This window comes from Ambystoma mexicanum, chromosome 1p, assembly GCF_040938575.1.
Source record: "Ambystoma mexicanum isolate Mex_15411 chromosome 1p, UKY_AmexF1_1, whole genome shotgun sequence".
Taxonomy (NCBI): domain Eukaryota; kingdom Metazoa; phylum Chordata; class Amphibia; order Caudata; family Ambystomatidae; genus Ambystoma; species Ambystoma mexicanum.
In genome coordinates, this window is record NC_090921.1 from 1,241,508,638 (window position 1) to 1,241,521,893 (window position 13,256).

The 13,256-nt window shown below is 45.5% G+C and overlaps 1 protein-coding gene across 1 annotated transcript in view; it reads right to left on the minus strand.

Moving 5' to 3' along the window:
* The window catches only part of LOC138540329 (lactoperoxidase-like), a 172,600-nt gene that overhangs the window by 62,170 nt on the left and 97,174 nt on the right, over positions 1-13,256 (minus strand). Inside the window, exon 7 of the mRNA XM_069641680.1 lies at positions 1,125-1,377. Coding sequence (XP_069497781.1) covers positions 1,125-1,377 — 253 coding nt within the window. The remainder of the gene's footprint in view (positions 1-1,124; positions 1,378-13,256) is intronic.

Sequence of the window (13,256 nt, forward strand, 5' to 3'; positions counted from 1 at the left end):
TAGGAAACAGCATTAAAGCATGTTCAGGGCCGTCATGACGTCATTGGAGCTGTGATCCAATTGTCCCTATTGGAGCAGGAGAAAGGACCACTGAAGTCAGTTTCATCTGGTCTTCTGGAGAGGCAGAGCTTGACTGTCGGAGTCAGTGAAGTGTCAAAGGATCTTGGTGCAGAGCCTCTGTCCTTCAGCGATCTGCAGGGCTTTCCAGGAATGCATTAAAGAGTTCCAGCAAAAGGCAAAGAGAATGTGAATGGGAAAAGTGGGGGGGTGCTTTTATCCTGGGAGGCAGTGAGTGAACATAGCAGCAATCACACAATAAGAATCATTCAAATAGAGGGGGGCTCAGCCCGTGGCAGGCCATTACTCCAGACACACCAATACATTCTGCAAAGGATTGCACAAAAAGTAAGTGAACCCACCTTACCCCAAAGAGGCATCTTAATAAGCCTGCTAGAACTGCTTTGAGGCTTACTACAGCGCCCGGCCAGTAACACCAGCATCCAAGGGCCAAAGATGGCTATCAACAAGGGATAGTCATCTGACCGCTCAGATCTTCGAGGAAAACAAAGACAACCTCCCTTTTGTGAAATGAAGTAGTGAGTTAAAAATAAGGACCCAGCCAGAATAAAATGGATTCCACTCAGTAGGGCCATATCACACAGGCGGAAAAGCTACCACCAGCCTAGACATATGAGTAACAGATAAGGGGTACCTTCTCTGGGACACTCTGGAGTACCCCTGCCTTAGGAGTCATAAGGACTCAAGGCAGAGCAAATACTAAAATAAAGCCACACACACAGTCAGGCTGCTGACTGAGCATTGCTGCGAGGGAAAATTAAGTCATAAACCCGAAAAAACAAGCAAAACGTACATGGTGCTACCTCGTCAGGTAAAAAGAGGGCTTTCTACAGAACGTTGGGACCATGCATTATAAGGAAAACACATCTTGCAACAGTAAGGCCACAGAACTCCTTGTGACAAAAAAAATTCGTATAATATAAAGTTTGGAATTCTTTATCAGAGACATAATATTCCTTTTGTATAATATAGTAAAACAAAATGCTATAACAATGCGAGAAAAGATTACACCGTAGAAAAATAAAATGTTTGAATATTTAGTTTACCTTCCATAATCACTCTCCAGGTAGCAAAGAAGGTCTGGTGAAATGGAACTTTAAAGTTGTCACCAAGGGGCTCGTATTGGCTGTCCAGGCGGAACACGTGCGGTGGAACTGTGGCATGACCGAAGCGGTTAGCGATGGAGAAGACATTGGCAACTCTGGGGTCTTCCCGTGCATCATATTGAGAATAAGCAGGAAGTTCAAACATAAACCTTTCCCCAAGCAAAAGAGGAAGGTAGTCTTTATATGTTATGATCTAAAATGTAAAAAATGCAGAATTGTTAGCAGCATGTTTGAGCCCCATCTCTAAAGTACATTGCAAGCCTAAGTCAGAAACCCGGACACCTGCGTGGTGGACATTACGTGCTGTACCTCACATCCTTGCACACGTCTTTGCAATGCCCTTGCCTCTCACTTTATCTCAAAAACCCAGGACATCGTGTCTACCCTCTCCACCACTCCCTCTCCTCTCCCCTCTCAGTCTGTACTTGCTGGCCCTCCTTCAGCCACCCCCCTACCCTCCTTCTCGTCCTTTCCCCTTTTCTCCCTGATGAGGTCACTAGACAAGTTCGATCTATGAAAGCCTTGTCGAAACAGGTCCATCCCTGTTCCTCTAAAACAATCAAGGACCACATTGATACCCTCGCTCCGGCCCTTGCCGATTTTTGCAACCACTCCTTTGCCTCAGGATCCTTCTCCTCTCCTCTTCTGCACCCTCTTGTCCATCCTCTTCTCAAGAAACCCACAGCGGATCTTTCTTGCCCGGCCAATTATTGCCCAATTTCCATTACTCCCTTTCTTGGCAAACTCCTGGAAAAGCTGGTCATCTCTCAGCTAAACCTTCACTCTGATTCTGTTGGCTGTCTCCATGACCATCAGTCTGGCTTCAGAGCTGGCAGAAACACGGAAACAGCTCTCCTGAACATCTGTGAGGATATGCTCTCCAACCTTGACTCTAGCATTCCTTCTGTACTCATCCTACTTAATCTCTCCTCTGCCTTCGACACGGTCAACCATACCATCCTGCTCAACTGTGTCTGTGATAACCGGGGTATCACTGATCAGGCTCTGGCCTGGCTGACCTCTTTCCAATCTGATCGACCCTCCCAGGTCCAACTTGGGTCCTCCCTATCATCTATCATCCTCTTCACGTGTGGTGTTTCCCAGGGTTCTAACCTCTCGCCCTGGCTTTTCAACCAATACCTGGTAACTATTGCCCACTGCATTGCCATTCTCAGCTCTAACTTCCAGTGCAATGCGGATGACACTCAACTCATTTTCAGGCTGCCCTTGGCCACCTCCTCTACTTCTCTCATCTCTGATTGCGTAACTGCCATTCAAGATTGGTGTGCCGCCAACTATCTCAGTCTGAATGCCAGCAAGACAGAGATCCTTCTCATCAGCACACCATCACCATCCTTTCCCCTCACTCTCTGGCTGGCCCCCCTTGGCCCTCCTGCTATCCCCTCCTGTGAGGCTACGAACCTCAGGGTCACCTTTGTTTCCACACTTTCCTTCTCCGCCCACATCGCTGATGTCTCAAAAAAGTCAAACTTCCTACTGCACCTCCTCAGAGACACTCTACCTTTACTCTCCTTCCCCCAGAAGCTCACTGTCTCCCAAGCTCTAGTTCTCACTTGGTTGTACTATTGCAACAGCCTCTTTCTAAATCTACCTGCCTCTACTCTCTGCCCTTTGCAACTTATCCAGAAAAGGACTGCGAGGCTTGTCCTTGGCCTCAAGCCCTGGGATCGTATCTCTCCAGCTCTGAAATCTCTCCATTCGCTCCCAGTGGATGCAAGGATTAAAACCTCAGCATTGTCCACAAGGCTTTCTGGGGCCTGGTTCCAACATCTTCAGCTATCCCTCCAGAAATACCTCCACTCTCGAGCTCTCTGCTGCTCTACCTCTAACTCCCTTAGGGTCAGTCGTTTTTCAAATAAACAAGCTGGGGGTAGATCTCTGTCTTTGGCTGGGGCCTCCCTCTGGAACAGCCTCCCTGCCACTTTAAAACCTGAGGAGAACCATCTCTGGTTCAGGAAGCACCTCAAGACCTTCCTCTTTGCTTCTGCCTTCGCCCCCCTCTCCCCTGCTGATTCTGTTTCTCCCTCGGCATCGTGCACCTGGCCACCCTCTGTCCTCTGGCCCCAGGCACCTGCTTAAACTGCCACCCTCCCCGCACTGCCTCTGGGCCACCCCTTGCACTGGGGTCTGTATCTGCATCCATAAAGCTCCCCCCCTCTTTTTCTTCCTGCACTTATCAGACCTACCCGGTATGATGCCTTAAACCCAGCAATTGCCACTTGCAGGCTGCACTTCCATTGTCTGTTGCCTTTTTTATTTATTAATTCATGATTATTTATTATTTATCTGTTTCTCCTTGCTCCACACTCTTCTTTTTCTCCCCCCTTCCATGCACTTTTACCCCTCCTCTCACCCATGCACTTGCGCATTCTCAATGTCAGTGGGCATAGTAAGATTGTTGTTTTTTTCTTTTTGTTGTCCCCTGTTCCTCCTCCCTTGCCTTGTCGCGCTCTGAACACTTGTGTATGAGCGTGAGAGAAATAACATATAAATTCAATTCAATTCAATGCACACGCCCCCACACACATGCCCGGTTAAATGAAGTGAGAGATGCCCTGCATCTTTACATCCGAAATCCAACCAGTGCAACACATGAGGACTGTACAGCACGAGGTACCGATAGACGCGTGCACATTGCCATGTTGCAAACCAAGAGTGAGAAAGGGCCTGGAAGCCAGAGCAGGGTGGGCTGGGCAGCTGCCTGGAGCGCCATTCCCCCCGAGGGGGCCATCAGCCCCCTGCTCTGGGGAGTCTTTCAAGGGATTCCCGAGCTGGCCTAGTGGGAGAAGGCGCAGCAGGCGCCCTTTTGTTATTAAATGTGCCCGCACCGGCGGGAGCATATAGTAACAATCGGGTGCTGATGCTTTGCATCAACATTATTCACATGATTATCTTCTTGTTCCGATGCGGGAGCGAGGAGGTTTGCATTGGAATAGGCTGCTCATGCATTAGCATGAGCATCATATTCCAGTGATTGACCCCCTGCCAGATGCCGGAGCTGGGAGTTGGAAAAAAATGTACCATACCTCCACCTTCCCTCTACCCACCTCCACCTTTGTTTCCACTACATCCTGACCTGCCCTCTACCATGTACAACGGGCCATATCATCACCTGATTTCCATTCTTGCCATCTCTCACCCACCTCCATCCTTGCACCACCATCTCCTTCTCATTAATACCCACCTTTGTAACCCCAACATCTCCTCAACCCGACCCACACGGGTCCTACTGGTTTCTTTGGCCTCAATGACCCCATATCCACTTTCCCATATGATGCCCTGTCTGCCAAATGCTGCTTTACCCCTGCCCCTTTGGCAAGGAGGAAGTATGCTGGTACCCGTTGCCCAGGAGACCACTAAAAAAAACTTTCCAGCAGAGGATGAGCATGATTATGCATGGCTGTAAGCACTGCTCTGGCGAAATGGTCAAACATTCGGCTGTTTTGGATCAGTATGAGCAGTGGAGAAGGTGGGTGGACCTTTATGCACTGCACAAAAAGGCAGGCCTTCCTTTTCTTCTCAGCACAATCCTCCTCACCATTGTGCTCACAAAACCAGAGGATGACAACACCAACCTTTGTAAGAATGAAAGTATAACATTCTTGCAGATTCTAAGGTGGGAGTCATGCAAACTAGACCCCCCTCTCCCAATACACCAGTGGCATCCATTAGCCTTGCTCCTCTCCCAACTACTTCTCCTCCCCTTGGCCCTGACACTGGTGGCAGTGGTCAACCTTCCCCCCTCTTCTCCACCCACATTTCCACCCCTTGGTTCTCAATAACACTGGGACCAGTGGTAGCAGTTGCTGCTATTAACGTTCACCTCTATAACCTGCCCCCGCTCCACCCCTCGGCTCCTGACACACGTGGCTTGTCCACTGGCAGACTTCAACCCCCCCTGATGACTCTGATTGCTCCTTCAACTCCTACAATAAAACTGTTGCCAACACATCTAGTATGCACTTTGCAAGTGTACTTTATTGATTGAGTGAGCAGAGTAACATAGCATACCACGTCGGTACACACATTCAGAGGAGGCATACTGTCCATTCAAATAGTGGTTGTGGCCTCATTGCACTCTGCAATCATGGGACACACCGTGTTAGTGTAGTCTATCATCCTCCTGCCAAAACACTTACCCTCCATAGTTCTGCCTTTCAGGTGAGATTGTGTGCACATTTGAGGTACCGCTAAAGTTATGCCCAGAGGAGCTCAAAAGTTATTGGATAAGGCGATTCCCGGGAAGTTAAACCAATGTTAACCACTGTTTTTCCATAAAGAGTGTTTGAGAGTATTGCTTGTGGTTATTGTCCTGTAAGATGCTCAATATGCTAGTGCCCCCTCGGTAATGCTCATTAGCGTATGGCAAAAGTGAGGCTTTATCCATTGTACCCTTAAAATAAATCAAGGATCATAGACCCTTTTTGGAGATGATGCCCAAGACATGCACTTTGAGAGGACTTAGTTAAAAAGAATCCTTGCCTCCTGAATGCCATCCAATTGAACGATTCAAGGGCAATGGTAGTCTACATCCTCATGAGGAGTTGCCATCTTGCAAGGATTTAGAAGTCCAAGCCTTTTCAATTTGTATTAATTAATAACATGATCTGGCTAATTCCATCTCAGAAAGGTTGCCTACGAAACAGACCCCCTTTAATAAGCTCCATTACAAAGCATAATATACACTTGCACCCTGAGGCATCAGTCTCCTGATCTGCAGCTCCTGCTCTTCAGTGACACAGACCAGGTTCAGTGGACACAAGTGCCTTGTTTGACAGCTTCTGTGACAGCCATGTCACTGAAGTACAGATGTTTCATTCAATTTTACATCTGTGTTGCAATTTCTATATGATTATGATGAACTCTCTCACCTGGTGGCAGGACTAGCTGAAAATATAAGTTGCATCCCATGTGATATGGTGGTGGACGATTTACATAACTATTACGTCACATCTGATTTATATCATACATGTTTTGACACTGTGGCCCTAGGCCAGCAGTGGAAGTTATGTGTGTATCCTGGTCAGAGAGACTGTTCTGCCAGACAGAAGGACAAGCGACTGAAAAACTGTGCCTTTCTTGTGATGATTTGCGAGGTAGGTTAATACTACTCTGCAGCAAGGCAGCCCCTCAGCAGGAGTTGTCCTGGGCAACAGAAATCAAAGGACACACACTACACAAAAGAACTTGCCTCACACAAAGGTGTTGCATGCCAAAGTGTCTTTGATGATATGGGTCTGGGAAGGGGGCAGAGTTAGTGTAGAGAGAGCTCAGCAGTCAGGAAAAAGTCCACCAGAGTTAGTGTAGAGAGAGCTCAGCAGTCAGGAAAAAGTCCACCATCTTGGTTCTCTTTGTACCTCACCTCTCCTTCCTTACTGTCTCCTTCACCTCCTTAAGCACAAAGCACTTTGGGTATGATGCAAGAAGGCAGAGACCATGTGTCACAAGTTCAGGGATTGGGCCCCTTAAAGCATGCTTTCTTTTCTCCAATCACCTGCAGATTTTGCTTATAAAATATGGTGTCTTCCACCACTCCTTCGATTCACTTTTGTATCATCCAGGTAGAAGGGAGAATTCATTTGGACCTCTTTTGGGAGGGCCAATCTTTTCCTAAGTACTCCGCCAGAGAGGTGAAGATTGAGTTTCCAAGGCAGAGGCAAGCTCTTCTAATAAAAATGCAAGCCCATCGCGCTACGAAGGAAGACACAGATCAGCTGAGCAAGTAGAATTTTAAAATGGGAGGAGGCCCTTTCTCATATATGCAAAATGAAAAGATTAATAAAATGAATCCATAAATCCTGAGGCACCGGTCAGTATAATTAAACTTACTGGTAGAATGAAGCTTTGTTAATAGGCCCAAAAGCCTGCTTTGTTTTGAACGTGTGAGAGCATTTTGTTGGTGGCAAAGGCCACTGCAGACAGTTCATTAGTCCAAAGCATGCAATCTCTCGCCAAGTGTACTGAGACGCACACAGTGGTTGTTATTTTTCAAGGTGTACTGATTAGAGCGCACATAGTTTGCCAGTGAAAAAAGAAATATGTGACAATTTTATTATTCAAAATCTTTTATGAACTGTGATTTTCTACTGCCTGCAGACCATTTTCCCTGTGAAGAGGGTTAGAATGTTTCCAATATGCAACAATCATTTGAAAGTATGTCCGTGGGAAAAGGCTCTGATGGTGTCATGATGGGTAGCTGTTCCCATGGGAGACAGGAAGACGTGACAAGGGCAGTGTAATAAAGTTCTGCTGGCTATCTCAAATGTTTCAATCCTATAATTTTGTGTTGTGGGAAATGAGTGTGGATTGTGACGTCACATTATTGTAATTGAGGAAGGTGTGGGAAGGTTCATGCACCCAATAATCCAACGTAATATACACAGTTCTGTATGAGTCCAAAGTGCAAGAACCAATCATTTCTGTGCGGGGAGAATTTTTCCTATGTCGCACATTCATAGGTGCTAATTCCTTGACTATGTATAAAATATTTAACTTCGAGGGGGGTTCTTTGACATCGCCTTTTCATGCAGTCCTGTTCCGTGTTCTGTTTAAATTTGCTGTCCCAGCTGCGTCTGGCTGGGCCCCTGAATAAAATTGTGTTACTTCCTGTACCGGTGTACACTCATTTTTTAATACTTTTGTAATTTTTTGGTGAGTGCTATGAGGCGACCCCCGATACATCTTTGGAGCCCTGATATAGTTCAGCAAGGAGAAAAGTAACAACTTTTTCTAACTCACTAATAAAGGGCTTTATTGTTAAGGTGGTGGACCTGTGGATAAGGCCACTTCTATACCAATACGATTTAACAAGGCATGCCTTTGGAGAAGGCCACTTTGTGTAAGCATTGAATATGAGGTGTGAAAGGGCAGGGCCTGTGGAGAAAGCCGATGTGGACAAAAGTAGGGTGATCGGGCAAAGTGGTAAGTTTAAACATTGAGTGAGTAGGGCTGTGTCTGGTGAAATAGTAACATTCATAAAAAAAGAAAGAGGTTTGTTTTTAACTGTGTTAAGCGAAGGAAGAAGGTAGGAAAGACGAATATTCTAATAAGAAAAAGGTAAGGTGGAGGCAATGATATCCTACTGGATGGATGCCCTGTTTAACCATATGTGTAGGAAATTGGCCCAAAAACGCGATAAACTATCAACGTACTATTTTGAGTGGGTGCATGACACAGTGGGCAAGTGGTATGAAAAGTGGCCCGGAGAGGGAACGTTCGATAAAGACATTATAGAAAGTATGTACTCCAATTTAGCAGCTACATATAAAGGAGCATCACTTAAAAAGAGACAAGACAAACTGTGGCTTTGGAAATTGTACGTGGAGAAAGAGAAAGAAACAGAGAAGGGGAAAGAGGAGGAGGAGCAGGGAAGTACACCACTGCCCTATACAATATATCCATTATTAAAACCAACTGCAGGCTGTACAAATCCTAAATAAGACTATCAAGACAAGGAAGTAACACATAAAAAGCAAGACGGGGCAGTGCAAGCGTCCTCAGCAAGGACAAAAAGCAAAGAGGAAATATTTAAATGACATAAAAAAAGAGGGCACAGCAACAACTTGACAGTGTGTATAAGGAGGCAGAAAAAGCTATGGAAAGGGAAATAGAGGAGAAAGGAAAGGAACATGAGAAGGGAACACATGAACAGGGATGGACAGTAGGATGCATCACATTTAAAATAGATAAGTGGAGATGGGACTCAGACCATAGTGAAACTGACATGGCAGACGAAGGGCAAACTATATTAGACTGGGAAGACAGCGCTGACAGCGATCAGGGCGAGCAGGAAACCTACAAGCACCCTTTGACAGATAAGAGATGGGAAAGGAGAAGAGAGGAAAGAGAAGGGGAGGAAAGGGAAGAATCATTGGGTGACTGGGGAAATAGGCGTATCAGCAGAAAATCCAGAATAGCAGTAGAAAAGAGACAACAACACAGTAATAAATGCAGGGCACACCCACAAATGCCACTTTTACAGAAAGCAAGGAGGGAGGTTCATTACATACCGTACAAAAACACACAATTGGGTACCTAAAGTTGTGTAAGGGTTTCGTCCATGCAACAAGGTTATAACACAGAAATTTTGAACAATACCCCAAAATAAATGAACGTTAGAAACATAAGTTACGTTGGTCTGTGGGAGCCCTAAAAAGATGGCCGCCACAGATAGAGTTTGGAGAAATTCTGGCATACAGTGTGCATACAAAGGCAACAGTAGGATAGAGGTGAGATCGAACTATCACTACCTATGTGCCCTCTAGTGCTAGAAACAATGGTGTGCCGCTTATCTAAAAGTGATAGGAAACAGAAATAGAATATCTACCAATTTCTACTATGCACCTGTAGAAACTGTGATTAGCAGGAATCTCCCAACTCAAGTCAAACACACTGTATAGACCATGCAGTGTGTGGAGTGACTTAGAAGTAAAAAGTTGAGCAAAAAAAGGGCTCAAAGGCACGCCAAGTCAGTCTACTTATGGTAAACATACAATTTAATGACTTGTTGAACTGGCTCGTGGTGTGTGGGTATTAATAAAAGACAACCAATGTCATCAGTTTAGTAAAACCGGGTTTGCTAATAACCCAACCAATGTATGCAAACCTATAGATTGTTTACATGTAGCGTATCTCAAATGAAACAATGGAAGACAAAAAATGGAGCCTACACATTGTCAGGGGAATGCCTGGAGGCATTCAGTTTGGGGGCTAGAACAAGGATTCCTTTGAGTTCTAAGTCTACCAGTTTCAGTGGTATTTAAATAGATGTACCCACTTTCTTCAGGACAGTCTTCATAGTGTTCCAGATGTATCTGGAGAAAAGTGGAGGGATTGCTGGTTACTCGAACCCTCCTTGTGGATACTGCAAAACAGCCCATGCAATAGATCAGTGGCCCTGCAGTGTGTTCTCTCATAGACTGAAGAGATTTAAATCAGGAAGCTCATGTGCGTGGCTTAGGAGTCTGCAGTATTACTTAATGTGCTGACCTTACTATGATTCCAAGCTGCAGTGCGTTGTGTCAAAATCTGGGTACTGCTACAGTCAGGATGTTTTTGAGCGTAGCTTAAGGATCCTCACAAGCGCTCTTGGTATTGCCCATGCCGATATTTGAGGCTGGAGAGCTGGGACTGAAGGTAAAGTTCACTGCGTACCTCGAGAAAAGATGCCGTTCATGTTGGAAGCATCGCTGGAAGGCTTCTCTGGTCTGATGTTCCAATGAGTCATATCCTCTGATACCGTGGCAGACAATGGACAGGGATACAGTTTACAGTTTACCTTCATTGATGGCAGGGGCAAGCAGGTGGATTTATGTTTTTGAGAAAGAAACAGCGGAATTCCATTGGCAATAGAAGATATAACCATTTCTTGACAGTGTTGGTCGGGGAGAGAAGTGATAAAATATGGCTGCAAGCTGGATACTTGGGGAAAAATTAAGCTCTAATATACATGGTGGTGCGCCCGTCAACAATTATCGAGCACATGTCTGGAAGGCTCTGAGGGAGCTCTATCCAGACATGTCAAACACCAGATCTATACTGGCTCGAGAAATGAACCCTGACGTGCACCCAGCAGAATACATATGATCCATACAGGAAATGTAGACACAGGAAAATAAGCAGTCATGGCACAGAAAATACCTTTGTTTTACCATTCCTTAGTAAAGGGATCCCCGCGGATGTACATGTCTCTTTAGTAAAAATAGTGGGAATTGAGGCAAAGGGGTGGCCTGGGATACAGGTGACAGTTGTGCACTTTTGCAAGAAAAAACAGCAGATGGATAAGCAAATAGAGGATAATGCAGCAAAGGCAGAAAACAAATTGGTTAAAAAATAAATTGCAAAAATACACATGTAGAGAGCAGTACTCACAGGGCCAGTGGTGGTACCTTAGGCACAGCAAGTGGGGCTTCCCATGGCTGCGATGATGCCACCAGGAGGGTACACGCAGGTGCGGCCTAACCAGCAGTGGGGGACGGTACCGATGCCACAGCAAATCACATTCACAAACATGCAGCAGCCTGGGGTTATGCAGGCAGGTCTCGGAGGTGCATATATGGGAAGGTATCAGGTGATGAGAGGATACTACACACGTTGAAGGGGAATGGGCCACAGAGGGATGACCCCATATTTTGGAGTACAATGTTACGCATGTGGGAATATCGCACATGTCATATGAACATGCCCACTAGTTGCACAGGAAGGGCAGCAACAGCAGACATACATGCAGCAGACACCTCAACAGATGCAAGTCATACCGCAACAACACCAGACATACATGCCGCAGACTACACAGTAAGTACAGGTAATGCCACAGCAGCAACAAGTGCAGATACAGCCTGCAGGGACACAGGGAATTACTATCCAGGGACAAATACAGGTACAAAATGGGCAAATGGCAGGAGCTCAAGATACAGTGAGCGTGCTTAAGGCACCAGCACAGACGCAGATATGCGAAGGGGTGACAATATTGGGGCAGAACACCATACCCCAATATACTGGAGTGACAATGGTGGGTTGTAACCCACCATTGACACTCATTTGTGTCATCCACAAACACATTTTCCCAATAGGGTTGCACACGGGGAGTGCAAGTGTGTGCTGTTCTAGCAGTAACTGGAGACCCAGAGGAGGAAACAGAGGTAGCAGTTCAGATAGGACAGAGGGGATATTTCCTTTCTTAAAGGTCCATGGGCAACCAGATCATGCATCAAGGAAGAAGAATTTCCATTATCTAACAAACGTTTGGGCACACAAGGCATTTTTGGCTACATCAAATACTTTTGTGTGTTTTTTCACATTACCTAAGGACTAATACTGAAATCTAGGTGTACTGAAAGGGTGAAGTTGGCAAGAAATCACACTATCAGTTGTCCTTGGTGGTATGTTCTAAACATGTGTGTGTATATGTGAACATACTGAAGGCAAGCTGTTGTTCCTTGTAGATTGGATTGGATAAATACCTTGTTTCTGTTTAGCCAAGCCTGATTTTCCATGATTTATTATCTCACTTGTTGGTAATAGCACAGGAGAACAAACCAAAAATATAGTATATTTGGTCTTCAGCTTGACCCCACAAGTATTGATGTTGAATGATCTATTGAAAGGTTTATTAGGTTCACTCATTGTGCACTCTTTTTTGACAAGCTAGACACACCAATATATTGCTGGAATATCCTTACCAACCACCTGCATATAGCACAATCTGGCAGTGCAAAACTGCCCAATACCATTTTTCTTCAAATTTCCTCCTCACCCTCCTTACCTCTTCCCTGTGTAAACTCATTCAGTACTTTAGCTTTAAATTTCACCTTTTTGCTGATGACAGTAAACCCTTTTTCACCATTTCCTCCTTCACTCTCAGAATCTCAGAATGCATCACCAGTTGTCTCACAGCTATCTGACACTGGATGGTTGTACACAACCTAATGCTAACCTACTCCAAATTGAACATTCTCTTTCTACCGACTTCTAATGCCAACTCTACTCTCCCAACTTTCCTCTCACTTCCCCCTGTCCTCCTCTCTCTAGGCCCACAACTCAGGGTCATCTTTGAAAGCGACCTTAGACTCCATCAATGTATCACTATGATGGCCACCACAGCAAGGATCAACCTCCTGAATATAAGAAAGAATCACTCCAACCTTACCCATCAGACAGCCAAGAAGTCAGTCGTAGTACTCAGCAAACGTGACTGCTGCCCCATGTCTAAATCTCAGACTCATCAAGACACTCTTTCTCACTTCTGAACAAATGTCAGGGATGGCACTCTATTAAGAGTGGCACAGGACACCCAAAAAGGGTTTGGGTGATTGTGCTTAAATAAAGTGGACAGAGAAGCACACACACAGCTGAAAGGAAAGAGAACGAAGAGTAGGCAAGAGTAGCAAGGAAAGGTACAGAATGAATTCCCTCTTGGGGTGTATGCAGATATAGGAAAAGAGTATTCCACGAACCTTAGGAAATACTCAAGCCTTCTGCACAGTTTGCTATAACAGAGGCCCACACTGTTTGCTCATGACTTGGAACAGCAGCTATGGGTGTCTGTAATGT